This window comes from Ailuropoda melanoleuca, chromosome 14 (genome assembly GCF_002007445.2).
Source record: "Ailuropoda melanoleuca isolate Jingjing chromosome 14, ASM200744v2, whole genome shotgun sequence".
NCBI lineage: Eukaryota > Metazoa > Chordata > Mammalia > Carnivora > Ursidae > Ailuropoda > Ailuropoda melanoleuca.
Genome location: NC_048231.1, coordinates 106,599,426 through 106,615,033, shown reverse-complemented (window position 1 = coordinate 106,615,033; position 15,608 = coordinate 106,599,426). Strand labels below are relative to the sequence as shown.

General features: G+C 46.3%; 1 protein-coding gene across 1 annotated transcript in view; it reads left to right on the top strand.

The window, feature by feature from the left end:
* The window catches only part of PARD6G (par-6 family cell polarity regulator gamma), a 91,227-nt gene that overhangs the window by 20,445 nt on the left and 55,174 nt on the right, over window positions 1-15,608 (top strand). The window contains exon 2 of the mRNA XM_034642222.1: window positions 5,334-5,556. Within this exon, the coding sequence (XP_034498113.1) occupies window positions 5,334-5,556 (223 nt within the window). The remainder of the gene's footprint in view (window positions 1-5,333; window positions 5,557-15,608) is intronic.

Genomic DNA, 15,608 nt, shown 5'->3' with positions numbered 1-15,608 from the left:
ACTCTTTTGTCCTGTGAAACCCAAAGTCTGTCAGTTAAGCAGTGACTTCCCTGTTCCTTGCAACCACTGTCTGCTTTCTGTCTCCATGATCTGATGACTCCAGGGACTGCATGCAGGAGGAGGCACATGGCGCTGGCTCACTTCACTTGGCACAGTGTCCTCCAGGCTCCCCTGCGAGGTAGCAGGTGCCAGAATAGCCCTCCTTTTTAAAGGCCGAGTAACACTCCATTGTACGGATAGATGCCACATTATACTTAGAAGTTCTGTGCATATTCTGAATATTATCCCTTTTTACAGGCTTTTATACTCTGTGGATAGTGTCTTTTCTTAAGATTTTATTTATGAGAGAGTGAGTGGTGGGGGGAGGAGCAGAGGGAGAGGGACAAGGAGACTCCATGCTGAGTGCAGAGCCCAATGCAGAGCTCAATCTCCGGACCCTGAGATCATGACCTGAGCCGAAACCAAGAGTCGGTGCTTAACTGACTGAGCCACCCCTCTGTGGATAATGTCTTTTGATGCACAAAAGATAGATTTCACTAAGTCCAATGTCTATTTCTTCTTTTGTTACCTGTGCCTTTGGTGTCATAGCCAAGAAATCATTGCCAAACCCAGTGTCCTAAAGCTTTTGCCCTAAGTTTTCATCTAAGAATTTTGTAGTTTTAGGTCCTACATTTAGGTCATTTATCCATTTCGAATGACTTTTGGTAATGGTGTTACATAAGAATCCAACTTCATTGTGATAAAAGTATCTTGTTTAAAAAACTAATGGCATGGGGTACTAATCGTATATTTTTACTACCCCTTATATCAGATTACACAAGTTTCCTGTAGATGCAGTAATTAGCAGGCACAGTTCATTGTAGTGTAATTCTTCCTGTACTTACCAGAAATTGAAACTGTGAATTGTTCCGAGGATCGTGGAGGAAATCTTACAAGTCCAGTGGTTTCCAGTACTTTGCTTTCAACAGCATTGAAAGTTGTCCTAATTAAATTGTCAGCTAATAGATTTTTGAAAATAATCTTAATGATAGACCACTCTGTGATTATTTATTTTTGGCATATTACCCGTTGAGAGTCAGAGAGATGGGGTCTGGCATGCCTTCAGAGCCCTAAGTCCCATCTACCTGCTGACGAGAGAATATGTCTCAGTGCTGACATTCACAGCAAGAAGCAGCAAAAGGCCCGATGCTACGCTTGCCTCCTGTCACATTAAACATTTTTCATTCAGTGAAAGCGTTTTTGTTTTTTTTTTAAGATTTTATTTATTTATTTGACACAGAGAGATAGCCAGCAAGAGAGGGAACACAAGCAGGGGGAGTGGGAGAGGAAGAAGCAGGCTCCCAGCAGAGGAGCCTGATGTGGGGCTCGACCCCAGAACACTGGGATCACGCCCTGAGCCGAAGGCAGACGCCCAACGACTGCTATCCCCAGGTGCCCCAGTGAAAGCGTTTTTAAATGTTTATTTTGAATGGTGAATAATTATTTGTGAAATTTTGTAACTATGTTCTGATTGTGATTTAATAATTGTAATGACTCAGGCTAGAACCTTCTTAACTGTAAAAAATCTATTTTATGATACTTTATAGTTTTGGAAATATACACATACATTAAATTTACCATCTTTGCCAGTTTTTGAGCAGTTTAGCAGTGTTAGTTACATTCACATTGTTGTGCGTACAATCCACGACTCTTTCCATCTTGCAGAATTAAAACTGCATACCCACTGACAACAATGTAGAAATATTATCCACAAATAGAGACTATGGCAATGTGAAATAGAATGTTTAATTCAATTTATCGGTTTTTCTTGCATAGAAGAGTGATAGGGTACTCAAGCATAAATTATTATGATAAAATGTTAGGATTAAATCCTCTTGGGGCAGTATAATAGAAACAAAAGACCAAACAGGAAAAGGAACCCTGTAGAATTTCTGATCATTATAAAAGAGTTTGTTTATTCTATTTTAAAATGCATGATGGTAGCATCAAATTACTATGGCATTTAGATTTCATTGACTGTTTTTAAAAGATCCTCCAATAAAATACTTATTTTTAAAAGAAGTATTTACAGTATGCTAGAAATTATATCCTTTGCAACTATTTATTTTTATTATAAAAAAGTTAGCAGCACCTGGGTGGCTCAGTCGGTGAAGCGTCTGCCTTCGTTTCAGCTCAGGTCATGATCCCAGGGTCCCGGGATTGAGCCCCACATCGGGCTCTCTGCTCAGCAGAGAGCCTGCTTCTCCCTCACCTCCCTACTTGTGCTCTCTCTCGCTATCTCTGTCTCTCTCTCGAATAAATAAATAAAATATTTTTTTAAAAAGTAAAGTTAGATGCTAACTTTAAAATATATTATCCTTTTTATAGGGGTAGTTTTCAAAATTCTTTAGGGGGTATGTGACATTTGAAGACCACTGCATTAGTGTATAGGGAACCCTATGAGAATGCCCAAACCAACTTCAGGGTTTACTGGAGCATCTTGAAACGCCCAGAGTCTCCACTGTGGGTGTTTGGTCTCATGGCAAGGCTCACGACCACGTAGTGACTGTGAGGGTCAGACACGCACCTGCTGTCCTACATTCAAAAGGGCAGAACCCCACAAAGGGGGCTGCCTGTCTTCCCTCCAAACCAGTTACAACTTCAAAGCTCAGTACTTACTAAGGAAAGTTTTAAGAAAAACTTTCGTTATGGCTCCTGCCCTAGGTTAGCAGGCAAGTTAGCTACCTCAGACAGTCCACCGTTTCTTCTTTGTGCCCTGACCACAGCCGTGACATTTCCCCCTAGAAGGACCAAGATCCACAGAGTAAAGCAACCCACAGAATGGGAGACATCACGGATCTGCTCAGGGGAACGAGCCAATCACAAAAAGACAAAACTGTGTGATTCCACGCGTATGAAGTGCATAGAGGAGTCACAGTCCTCGGGTCCTGGAGTAGATGGTGGTGCCAGGGGTGGGGGAGGGGCCGGGGCGTCATGTTTAATGGGGACAGACTCAGTTCACAGGATGAAAAGGCACATGGATGGTGGGGACTTTGCACAGATGGTAAATTTTATGTGATGTGTATTTTAGGGAAAATGCTAATATCCCCTTTCATACCTCTTTTTGCTGAAGTTTGAGGCTCATTCAACAGGTGAAGCGTGTTCACCATCCTGCTGGATTGACAAAGTCAGCCTCCTTATCAGACTGGTCGGACCTGCTTTCTATCAAGAAGAAGTCGAGATTCATTTTCATTTCAAATCAACACGTTAGGAAGAAACTACTAGAAGTGAGAAACAACTTAGATGTGTCTTAGACCAAACGCAATTAAGACAGAAACATTGCGGAACGGGCTTGGCTGACGTGCTGATTGTCACTGCTCATTGGGATGTGGCCTGAGTCCAGCAAAGTGAGAGAAGGAGAGGCAGCTGGAGTCCCTTAGAGCAAGTGCATGGTGTCCAGTTTGAGGGAATAATCGTGGAAGTCAGAGACGCTCACAAGTTTCGTTAGACAGGATCCACCTCTCTTTATGTATTTGATGAAAAGAGGGTGTATTCGGATGAAGACTAACCGCTCTGGAGGTTAACGTGTATTAGACACGAGATGACAGAGATGATGGCTGTTGTTCGAGTAAACATTGTGATGTGAAGTCATAACCAAATCTGAAAAAAATCACATGAAATTTATGTTATAGGCTTGGACTCTTGTGTCTTGACAGGTTTTGTGTCCACAGGAGCCAACCCTGATGCTGCATCAGTCACCCTGGGCCAGCTAATGCCGCCTGCTTGGAATAAATACTGAGAAGACTTTAATGCTTACCTTTAAATAATGCGGGGAGGGGTTTGTAGGTTTGCTGTGCTGTGTTCACAGGCCCACGCCTCAAGGGCACGCCCCAATGGCAGCAGGGATGGGGGAGAGCCTCGCCTTGGCCCCTCGCGCTGAGCGGGCCCTTGGCCCTTCCTTCCTTTACCCGGTATGTGGGAGGCAGGCCTTAGGGGTTTTGCTTACTCATTGAAGGTGGCTTTTCCCAAACCAGTATTTTGGAATGTCCCACTGTTGTGCGCCTTGAAGTATTTTGTTCCTAGGGCAATGCAGGATGGGCGAGGAGTTTGTTTTCTTTTGCTTTTTAAAAAGAGGGAATGGAACAAGAGACTGGTTCTCAGAGATCTGTGGACGTGGAGGTTTGGAGACGGATTCCTTTAAAATCAGTGGTTTTATGTGTGCGGTCCCCAGCCCAACAGCATCAGCTTCTCCTGGGAACTTGTTAAAAATGCAAATTCTCGGGCTGGTCTCCAGATCAGCCCTGTCCAGACCTCTGGGAGCCTCCAGGTGATGCTGGTGCCCAGTTTGAGAACCACACAAACCCACATGGTCTGAGTTGATCTGCCCTTGACTAGTTGACATAATGTCTAGATGATGTAATGACTCGTTTAGTATAAACATTAGACGTTTCATTTTTGTGTATTTTGGAACCACTATAATTAGTTTTCACTTATATTGAAGAGCACTGAATCTGTCCTGCCTGATGAATAAAGGTCTCTATTGCCAAGTGAGGAACAGCAGTATGTCCCAATCTAGAAAACCTTAGGCCAAACAGGCGGGGTCCTCAGATCCCAGGATGGCTGAGCCCATGGGAGGTGACCTAGGGTCCTCTCCCAGCAGAGAACTGCGTGGGCATCTGAGCCAAGGCCAGGGACTGTCAGGAAAGATGAGCCCCGGGCATTCCCCAGAGCAGCCAGAGTGAATACCATCTTCTCTGGAGAGAGACCTGCTCTGTCTTTTTGGCCAGTACCAGGGCCCTGTCTCCTGAGATTTCTGAAGCCTCCCTTTTACCACCTTCCTCCCTTCCTTGCCTTTTCCTTCTGCTTCTGATCCTTTTGAAGTATAGCCATTTGGTCTTTTAAAAATGCAAATCATATCAAATCACTTCCTTGCTTAAAATTGTTACGGGACTACCATTACCTTAGGAAAAAGTCCAGAGGTTTCAGCGGGCCCTCGCATCCCTCCTGCCTCTGAGTGTCTGACCCTGCCTCAGGGCTGTTCCGACCCTAGCCTGGGCCTGCACGGCCACCCCAGGTGAAGGCCCTCACCAAGGCTTCTGTTTCATTTCATCCACTGTCCTCTAATTTTGACATTGCTTTTCCTCTCTAGCCTGAGCTCCGGCGCCCGTCCTGCCCTCAGTGTTGACGGAACTGATCCCCGCAGCTCCATCTTTGCATGAGCTCCGTGAGGACAGGGACAGTGTCCACCGCTGGGTCCCAGGCCTCGTGGATGGCACACACTTGTCATTCAGTGAACAAGCTCTATTTCACGTACCTTTCCCCGCCGCTCATTTACTCCCTGTCTTGCGTTGTAGTTTGGGGCTGAGTTCCGAAGGTTCTCCTTGGACCGTCACAAGCCAGGGAAGTTTGAAGACTTCTACAAGCTGGTCGTGCACACGCACCACATCTCCAACACTGATGTGACCATCGGCTACGCGGACGTGCACGGGGACCTGCTGCCCATCAACAACGATGACAACTTCTGCAAGGCGGTCTCGAGTGCAAACCCTCTGCTCCGGGTCTTCATCCAGAAACGAGGTACCAGGCGGTGGGGGTGCTGCTTGTGCTTGGCACCGGTCTCACACACACACGCCTTCTGCTGTCGGCTGTTAGGACAGAGCTGTGTGGTTCTTGTTTCTAGCCTGGGGGGCAGATGAAAGAAAGTGATGTTTGTTTGGTCAACATTAATTTATTAGAAAGGCTTAAAAAATTTAAAATGCATTTTCCATCTTCAGTAGTGTTGACTTCTGATTTTTAAATACTGAGGATAAAAATAATATTGATGCCTTCATATTTTAACTGGAAGCAAGGGAGTTCACTAACAAAAAGGCATTAGGCAGTAACCCAAGAATGAAGCTTGTGGTTGCTAGTGTGTGTTTTCCACTGTCTTTTTAGGATTGGAAAATGATGCTAGCTTTAAATTATAACTTCAGTTGACTTTTCGCTCTGAGGGCCTAGCTTTGCTGTACCAGTATCATTTTATGGGAAAATAAACTGCTAATGCAGGTTAATAGTTGAAAGGGAGGGCGCCTTGCTGTGGAGTCAAAGCAGGTCCTTGTGATGCTCACTTCTCAGAGCTGAATTTTAGGTGTGTTTTTTCATCTCTAAACCTGGGAGAATCTTCACATTTCAAAATAAACTACTGAAGGGACGGACCACGTGCAGGTGAGGCTTGACATTTGGAAAATGGCATTTCCTTGTCTACTTGGTCATGACTGGACCTTCTGCACCTGTGGTGAGCGTGCTGGCCGCCTGCACGGGGCAGAGTCGCCTCAGGGACACTAGCAGAGTGACAGCTGCAGCTCACGGTGGGGACGGAGGGCTGAGCACACACTGGGAGTCGTGGCCGCAGTGTTCGGGGCAGGAGGAGGCCAGGACACTGGAGGCCGAGGCCTGGGGCCAGGTGCCTGGTTCTAAAGGCGGGCAGGGTGCCGCAGTCCCTGCTGTGCATGAGGGCCATCGGAACACACATGCCCCTCAGTCGTCTGAGATAAACAGGCAACACATGCAGGTGCTCTGAGCGTGCTGGCTGTGCTCTGTGAGCGTTCGCTGTGGTCGTTTTGTTTGTGCTAAAGGAAGGGAACACGTAGAGAGGGAACCGCAGGAGATCCACTGACCTCCCTTTCTGACTGGTCTTCTGGCACGAGATCAGACGGCTTTGCTGCCTGCCGAGCAGCCTTGCTGAGCTGGGTGTCCTGCTGACGGTGCCGAGAAGCCCGCACAGCCGCCGCTTCCTCACGGTGACGTCTGCTTCGTCCCCAGCTCCAGAGTGCTGCTGGGGTACCAGGATGCCCTGCGGCCTCGGCGTGGCCCCTGGCTCGGCCGCGGCCTCCAGCCACGTGGCTCCGGTGTTTGGCCACCAGCACCCTCTCAGAGCGGCCTGGCCCCAAGCTGCTGTGCCTCACCCCCTCCCGTCCCTCCGCCTGTCCTCTGTCCTCTTCCTGTGCTTCCCTGTGTTGTTTTTATCAGTTGTCCTTGGGCTGGCTCGTCCGTCTGCGCCATACTCACGTTCCACGGCTCTGTCCTGGCCGACCCAGGTCATGGGGGTTGTGCACACCGTGCGGAAGACTGAGTGGTGGGTGCGGAGCCGCGTGTGAGCTTCAGATCTGCACTTGGTCGTCCGCCGCAGCGGCTGGACTCGCGCGCGGGGCTGGGGACAGAGGCCCTACCGCGGGCTCTCTTCTCCCTTGACTGCGGGTGGTACTTGGCACCCATGAGGCTGATTCACTGAAGCCACGGAGTAAGGCAGGAAGCTCCAGGGTTGGTGTTTGCATGTGGGAATGTGTGAACTTCCCACGGGAAGCTCGGATGCCTTTGGCTCTTTGCAGCCTCCTTGCATCCTGTCTTAATTATTTACTGTTCCTTCTCCACTGTCCTCAGAGAAATAGCCCAAAGTTTAACTGGCTGGCTTAGGGTTTCTGACCGCTGCGTGTCCAGTGTGAGCCTGTTACCTACAACCCCTGCCTTTCCCTGTTGTGTGGCGCAAGGGGCTTGGGAGTCCTCAGTTCTGACTCTGCCTCCAGCCCCTTGTCACTGGCTCTGTGATCAACTGACCCTCAATGTGCTGGTCTGTAAGATGGGACAGCAGTGCCCACCTCAGGTGGTTGTCAGACTTAAACAGGAGAGTGGCCCTAACATTCACAAAGCCCAGCCTCCTGACCCCTCACTGGGGAAGCTGGGGCTCTGTTCTCGCCGTCCTCAGTGGACGGTCACTGTAGACGCTGCATCCGGGTGTGAGAAGCAGTTGTGTTGGACGGTAGGGAGCTGGAGCCATCCTGACACCCTCCATGTTCAGGACGGACTTGAGAACTGTGTGGAAGGCAGTGTCCATCTGCGGCCAGGACATTGCTAAGGCCACCCTGGGAGGTGACACTCAAGTCCCACGTCCTTTTCCTACAGCAGGGATTCTGAGATGTCAGTCACATAATGCCGTTTTCATGGCTTGACTGTGGCCACTCCCACTCTCTCCTTCACTTACTGACTTTATGAGCCTTGATGTGTCCTTTAAGAGACGCCTGTATTACTATTCCAAGTGAAGAGTCATCAGTCTTGTAACAGATGTTGAAGTAAACCCACAGTTATGTTTAGGAAAAATACTTTGCCCCTTACTAATCTTTTCCCCCAAACGTACAAAGATATCACAGTAAAACTCCAAACCAGTGTCCCTTCACCAAAGCACCAGAATGTGGAACTCATCTTCCCACACTGGAACTTGTGCAGGGCTGCTCACGGTAGCGCTGTCCCCGATGGCCACAGACCAGCAAGTGGACAGACTAGATGTGCCGAGGGACAGGACTGAGCCGCAGACAGGACTGAGGGGCCAAAGGGTCACAGACGCAGCACACAGACACCTTGGAGAGAATGGGAGGTGAGAGCAGCCGGGCGTACAGGCCGCTGTCATGGGTCTCCCTTCACAGTCTGTCCTCCGAGGTGAAGTCACGCAAATGTGTTTGTTGCCCAAAATCGATACTCAGGATGCTTGGGTGGCCATTTGCAGACGTGCAGAGCGGGGCAGAATCAGCTGGCAGTGCAGCTGACATCAGAAAGGGCACTGCTCCACCTTCCTGCTTCTGCTCTCAGGCTGAAACACGTGTCCTTTTCACAGTCCATACAGTGTCCTATTTGTCACTTTTTCTGCGTATTCTTTTTTTTAATTGTGGTAAAATACAGATGACATAAAATTTGCCATTGTACAGTTCAGGGGCATTAATACATTCACAGTGATGTACGACCATCACCACCCTGTCTCCATAATGCTTTTCATCTGTAAAACTGAGTCATTCTGTCTTTTAAACACTAACTCCCCATGCTGCCCTCCCTCCAGCCCCTGGCACCCACCACCCTACTTCGTGTCTATATGGTTGTGACCCCTCTAAGAACCTCATAAAAGTGGAATTCCACAGTATTTTTCTCTGCAATGGGCTCGTTTCACTGAACACAGTGTTCTCGAGATTTGCCCGTGTTGTATCATATTGCACAATTTCCTTCCTTTGTAAGGTTGATAATATTCTTTTGTGTGGACAGAGCACATTTTGTTCATCATTCATTCATCAGTGAACGTGGGGGTTTCTTCCACACTTCAGCTGTTGTGAATATTGCAGCTATGAACGTGACGCGAATCTCTCTCTGAGACTCTCCTTTCGATTCTTTTGGGTATATTCCCTGCAGTATACATATCACTGCTTCATATGGTAGTTCTGTTTTTAATTTTTTGAGGACTGTCATACTGTCTTCCACATGGCCGTACCATTTTGCATTCCCACCAACAGTGCGCAAGGGTCCAGTTTCTCCACATCNTTCCCACCAACAGTGCACAGGGGTCTAGTTTCTCCACATCTCACCAACACCTGTTGTTTTCTGGATTCTCTTTTTATCTTTTTCTTCCCCCCACCCCCAATGTGGGGCTTGACCTCACAACCCCGAGATCAAGACCTGAGCTGAGATCAAGAGTTGGACACCTAACCGACTGAGCCACCCGGGTGCACCCCTGATTTTTCAGTAGTAGCCGTCACAATGGTTATGAGGTGGGATCGCATACTTTGGATTTCTAAGTCCCTAATATTTAGTGATGTTGAGCATATTTTCAGTGCCTAATGGCCGGCCACCTGGACATCTTCTTTGGAGAGACATCTGTTCAAGTCCTTTGCCCTTTTTTGCACCAGGTTCTGTTTGTTTGGTGAGCTTTGGGAATTCTTTATATTCCTGATGTTAATCCCTTATCAGATACATGACTCACAAGTATTTTCTCTCATTCTGTGGGATGCCTTTTTCCTCTGTGGGTTATGTCTCTTGATGTACAACATTTGTAATTCTGTACAAAGTCAAATTTGTCAATTTTTTCTTTTGTTAACTGTGCCTTTGTTGTCGAATCCAAGAAATCACTGCCAAATCCAATGTCCTGAGGCATTTGTCCTTAGTATTCTTCCAAGGGTTTTATAGTTTTAGGTCTTACATTTGGGTTTTTAGCTTTTATAATTGGTCACATGTTAGCCCTGCCTGAAACCTTACTTCGCACACGGCTTCCCTGTGCCTGTCTGACTCATGGGAGCGGCTCTTGCAGGAAAGGTCCAGTGGTCACTGACTCCCGCAGCTTTTGCTTGTCTGGCAATGTCTTGTTTTCTCTCTCACTTTGCAGCAGTTTTGCTGGATATAGGATTCTTGGTTGACAGGTTTTTCTTCTTAGAGCATTTTGACCATATTGGTGCACTTTCTCTGAAATCCAAAGTTTCTGATGAAAAATCTGCAGATAATCTCACTGAAGATCCCTTGGATGTGATGAGTCTCTTCTCTCTTGCTGCTTTCACTGTTCTCTCTTTGTCTTTTGAAAGTCTGGTTATAACGTACCTCCAAGTGGTCTCTCTAACTTCATCTGACTTGGAATTTGCTGAGCGTCTTGAATTTTATATTCATGTCTTTCTTACAGTTAGTAAGGTTTTCAGCCATTATTTCTTCAAATATTCTCTCTGCCCCTTTCTCCTCCTTGGACTCCCACAGTGTGTATGCTGGTCCTCTTGATGGTGTCCCACTGGTCCCTTAGGCTCTGTTTGTGTGTGTGGTTTTTTTTTTTTAATGTACTTTCTATTCCACATGTTAATCATTTCCACTGTCCTGTCTTCAAGTTCACTGATATTTCTTCTGTTTGTTCAAATCTGTTTTGAGTCCCTCTAGTGAATTTTTCCTCTCAATTACTGTACTTCCAGCTCCAGAACTTCTTTTTTTGTAAATGTTCATTTAGCCAGCATATAGTACATCATTAGTTTTTGATATAGCATTCAACGATTCATTAGTTGCATATAACACCCAGAACTTCTTTTGGGTTTCTTTTCTAGTTTTCTACTTCTTTACTGATATTTCCATTTTGTTCATAATTTTTTTCATAATTTTATCCACATCTTCCTCTAGTTCTTTGAGCATCTTTAAGACAGTTGGTCTAAAGTCTGTCTAGTCAGATCTGACATCAGGTCTTTTTTTAGGGACAGATTCTGTTGAATTCTATTTTTCCTTTCAGTAGACNCCTTTCAGCGGACAGACTCTCCTGTTTCTGTGTGTGCCTCGTGATTTTCTGGCTGACCACCGGACATTAGAATCTCATGATGGAGTAACTCTGGAAATCAGATTCTCCCCCTTCCCCAGGGTTTGCCATTTTGTTGTTGTCATACTTGTGATTGCTGAGGGCTGTCTCTGTGCCANCTGTGCCGAGGATCAGCCTGAGGTGTAAACTGAGTGTCTTCTCAGGTCTTCTCTGAGCCTTTCCTTGGGCACGCACAGTCCCTTCCTAATTTCCACGTATGCAGCTGTTTTTGAGTGTCCTAATGTGTGGCTCCCAAAGGGGAAAAGTGAAAAACAAAAGGGGGATAAAGGGGCGCTCGCCCTCTCGATGCCCTTGAAGTCACTCAAGCTGGAGCTGGAGGGGCGACAGCACGGGCCGCCAGCCTCTGTGTCTGCACCTGTGTGATCAGAAGCAGCCANGCAGCTGTTTTTGAGTGTCCTAATGTGTGGCTCCCAAAAGGGGAAAAGTGAAAAACAAAAGGGGGATAAAGGCGCGCTCGCCCTCTCGATGCCCTTGAAGTCACTCGAGCTGGAGCTGGAGGGGCAACGGCATGGGCCGCCAGCCTCTGTGTCTGCACCTGTGTGATCAGAAGCAGCCGTCAGTGATGAGAGCATAGGCTCCCGCTCTTTGGAGGACGGGGCCCTTTCTGCCCACCTGGCGTCTGCGGGCTGCTCCAGAAGCAGGTGCACAGCTGCCTGCCGCATGGCTGGGTAGCTGCGACTGCGCTAAGAGCTAGAAGAGACCAAACCGACTACTTCCCCTGGACAGTTGCAAGGCTGCAGCAGACTCCACGGTCCCCAGATAGTCCCATCAGACAGATTCTGCCCATGCCGTCATGGCCCAGGTGGGGAGAGATTCCTAGAGCTCCCTGCTCTGCCCTCTTCCCAGGATCCTCCTGTGCTTTTCTTATGATGTTGCTGTTGAAAATTACCCCAAGCATAGTGCGGGAGTGCTGTTGAGTTTTCCTCAGTGCAAGAGGGATATGTTGTGCTTTATGTAGAAAATGCTCTTGGCTGTGAGTTCAACATTATGAATTGATAATATGTACTAAATACGTGTCTTTAAATAGAAACACATATAGCACAAGGGTTTGTACTGCTTGGTGGATAAAAACACGATTAAGAGGCTCATAGGAACCTAACCCTGTATTTTGCTAGGAGCCATGGTTCAGTGTTGAAGGAGACTGTATAGAACGTAACACCATGAATAATGAGAATCAACTGTGTGTGACAAGTCCAGAATGGGGAAATCCACAGAGACAAAAACAGATCCATGGTTGCTAGGGGGAGGGGGTATTGGGAGGTTAGGGTTTCTTTACTGGACAGTGGAAATATTCTGGAATTCAATAGCGGTGTTGATTGCAGGGCTTTGTAAATATACTCATAACCCACTGAATTATACTCTTTAAATGGGTAGACGTTATGGTATGTAAATTATGTTTCAATAAATAAATTATATCTCAGGGTCTCTGTTTAAAAAGTATGAGATTTAAAGCAGACTCTCCTGGGTCTGAACTTCGACCTGGGGTGATGTCATTTCGGTTTGTCTCTAGCCTTTATCTCCAAAATTCAACCGTTTTCAACAGGTGTGAATACTTGCACTTTTTAATTAATTTCTTCGGCACCAAAACTGAAGACAGCGCTCAGGACCCTCCGGTTAGCTACTTGGGGGGCTTCTGTTTGGGTTCATTGATAAACTTACTAGGAACGCACAGCAGGGTTGGCAGGACCTGCCGCTTGTTGCGAGTGGAAATCACAGAGATTTTCATGTGCTGGACGCCTTGGATATCATTTGCAGTAATCATTATTTTAAACAGTGGTACAGACTGTTATTTACTGCATTAGTAAGAAAGTCCATATAGTATTGTATCACTTATTTGCTGTAGAATTTTGATCGTCTTCAAAATAACTTATTTCCTTTGTAAATACGTGTATTTTACTTAATGCCTTGAAGAACGTTTTCTGAGAAGCGGTTTCCCAGCATCGTCAGACTGCTAGGGCCCTCGGAGCACTCGGTTAGGAACCCAGTTATGGATGGTCTGGGTTGGGGAGGTCAGATGACAGGCTGGGAATGACTCAGATTTTGTCCCCCTGGGACCCAGTCAGGGACATCTTCCTTAGGGTGTTAGATGGCCTTTCTGTCCTGGCTGCGGACCATGCCTTTGGCCTTCACGTATACAGGCTTCTGTCTTCCAGGACTTACTAGATTTCTGCAGTCCTCTGTCCGAGGCTGGACTCCTGCTAAAAACTGTGGCGTCTCCCCATGTGTATATAACAGATGTCATTATGCCTTTCGCTTTAATGCTTTCCCCATTAAATAAGTTACAGAATCAAGTAGTCGCAGTGGGAGAATCCGGACTCAAATTTGGATAGCACACTCAGCCGCTCTTGAGGAACCACTTTCTCTGACCCCTGCATGCTCCTCTGGTCCTCCCTAAGGACGCAGGAACATTCTGGAAAGCTGGCCCAAACCAGAGAATGAGGACAAGACCAGCAGAGATACTCAGAGTATGTCTATTTTTAGCAGAATAAACAGGAAGTGCAAACACTAACTTTTCACCACTTACCCGTCAAATAAACCCCTCCAATACCAACATTCCTAGCACTCTTGTTATTTAAGACGTGGGCCTTTTTGCCTCCCAGGCCCCAGCCCAGAACTAGAGGTGGGATCCTAGTTGAATTTGGGTTGCTGTTTTGTCCTTCAGGTGATTAGCATCTCTGAACATCACGGGAGGCTTGTGAGGACTTAATTGTACCATGAGATTTTCAGCACAATTAAAGCGTTCTGAAATGCTTACTTTTAAAGTAAACATAAGTACTGCCCATTTCCCTGTGTCTGGTAACTCTTTTGGGCAGAATGAGGAAGACACGTATGTCTGATTTACCAGAAGCTGCATGATTGGGGACGGTGGGGAGGTATTTGCTATGATCTCACTGAAGTGAGTTGCCAGAAAAAGTAATTGCAGGATGTTCTTCAGAGAGAAACGTGTAATCATTGAGAATTTGGTTACACACACTGGCAGAATCTTCAAGTGTCGGGCGTATACGTCCTGCTCGTGACTGCATCAAGTACCCGGTTGGGGTTCACCACTCAGCAGAAGCCACTCAGTGTCTCTGACTTCTTAAGCTGCTATCATTCTCTTTCCTCAGACGCTGCCCAGGGTTGGCGGCTGTATGTGTTGAGTCAGGGGAAAGTATAGTTTTGCTGAATTAACCTTATCTACGCCCCTGTGCTTGCAGGAGCAGATGTAACACCCTCTGTTGTGGGAGCTTTTTCATGAGACACATTTGCTTCTTTAATTGCCACGGATTTCTGAGGGTTTGCGTGTTTGGAGAATTTATTTATTTTTTTAATTGAAAGAAAGGGCAAACACTCTCCCCCTGCTGCACCGTGGGAACATGCAGAAAACAAAATGCCTGGAGCCTGCTTTCGCCCCTGGAGTGGGAGTGGATGGGGGGAGAGAATGTGCTGATGTGGCTCATTAAAAAGAAAACAAAGCCAGAGCCACCCACCGTCCAGAAGAATCCAGGGGCTGTCCTGGAAAGACTAGCCATCTGTGCAGGCAGTCGGAAACCACGAGGTCGTCATCCCCTGGACATGGCGCACCTGTGCCCCGGGTCGGCCTCTCCCTCCAGCTGAGCCTGTGGGAGGGAGGGAGAATGCCCCGTCCCAGAGAACACCTTGTAAGGGAATGGCGAGATGGAATTGGATTCTACTCTTTTTTAATTTTCTAGTCCTATTTACTTTTACATATTCAAGTCTATGGTATGTTTATGATTTGGACCCATGCTTTTTAAAACTCTAATATATCATAAGCATATCCTGTCATTAAACTCTTCGTAAGCCTTTTTGTTTTTAAAAAGTCTTTTCTGCTTGTAACATATTTGTAAAAGAAAATTCAAACAATGTGGAAATAGCTCCACCACCCCAAGTTAACCACATTAGCATTTTGGTGAGCCCTTTCCAGACTGCCTCATCTAGATAAATCAGCTGGACATAGTTTTACATAAATAGGGTTATAATACACATGTACTTTTAAATTAATCTTGATTTTTAGACATTATTTTAAGCTAGCATTGTATTTTTTACCATTTGTAGATGTGTGTAGATACACACTAGCTTTTTAATAGGAGATATCAGTTATATAAATGTAATGAAATGTAACCAATCCCTTATTTTATATTTAAACTGTTCCCACTTTTTATTCTTATAAACTGTGTTGTGCATTTTTACATACGTGTCAGGTTATCTCTTTGAGGTAAAGTAGCAGAAATGTCTTGCTAGGTTAAAAAGCGTGCGTACTTTGAACTAAGATACATACTACCAGTGGTCGTCTTTTTAGCAGGGCGTTCGAATGACATTTGAATGGAATCTTTTATTTTTATTTTATTTTTTTTTAATTTTATTTTATTATATTATGTTAATCACCATACAGTACATCCCCAGATTCCGATGTAAAGTTTTGCTTCATTAGTTGCGTATAACACCCAGTGCACCATGCAATACGTGCCCTCCTTACTACCCATCACCAGTCTATCCC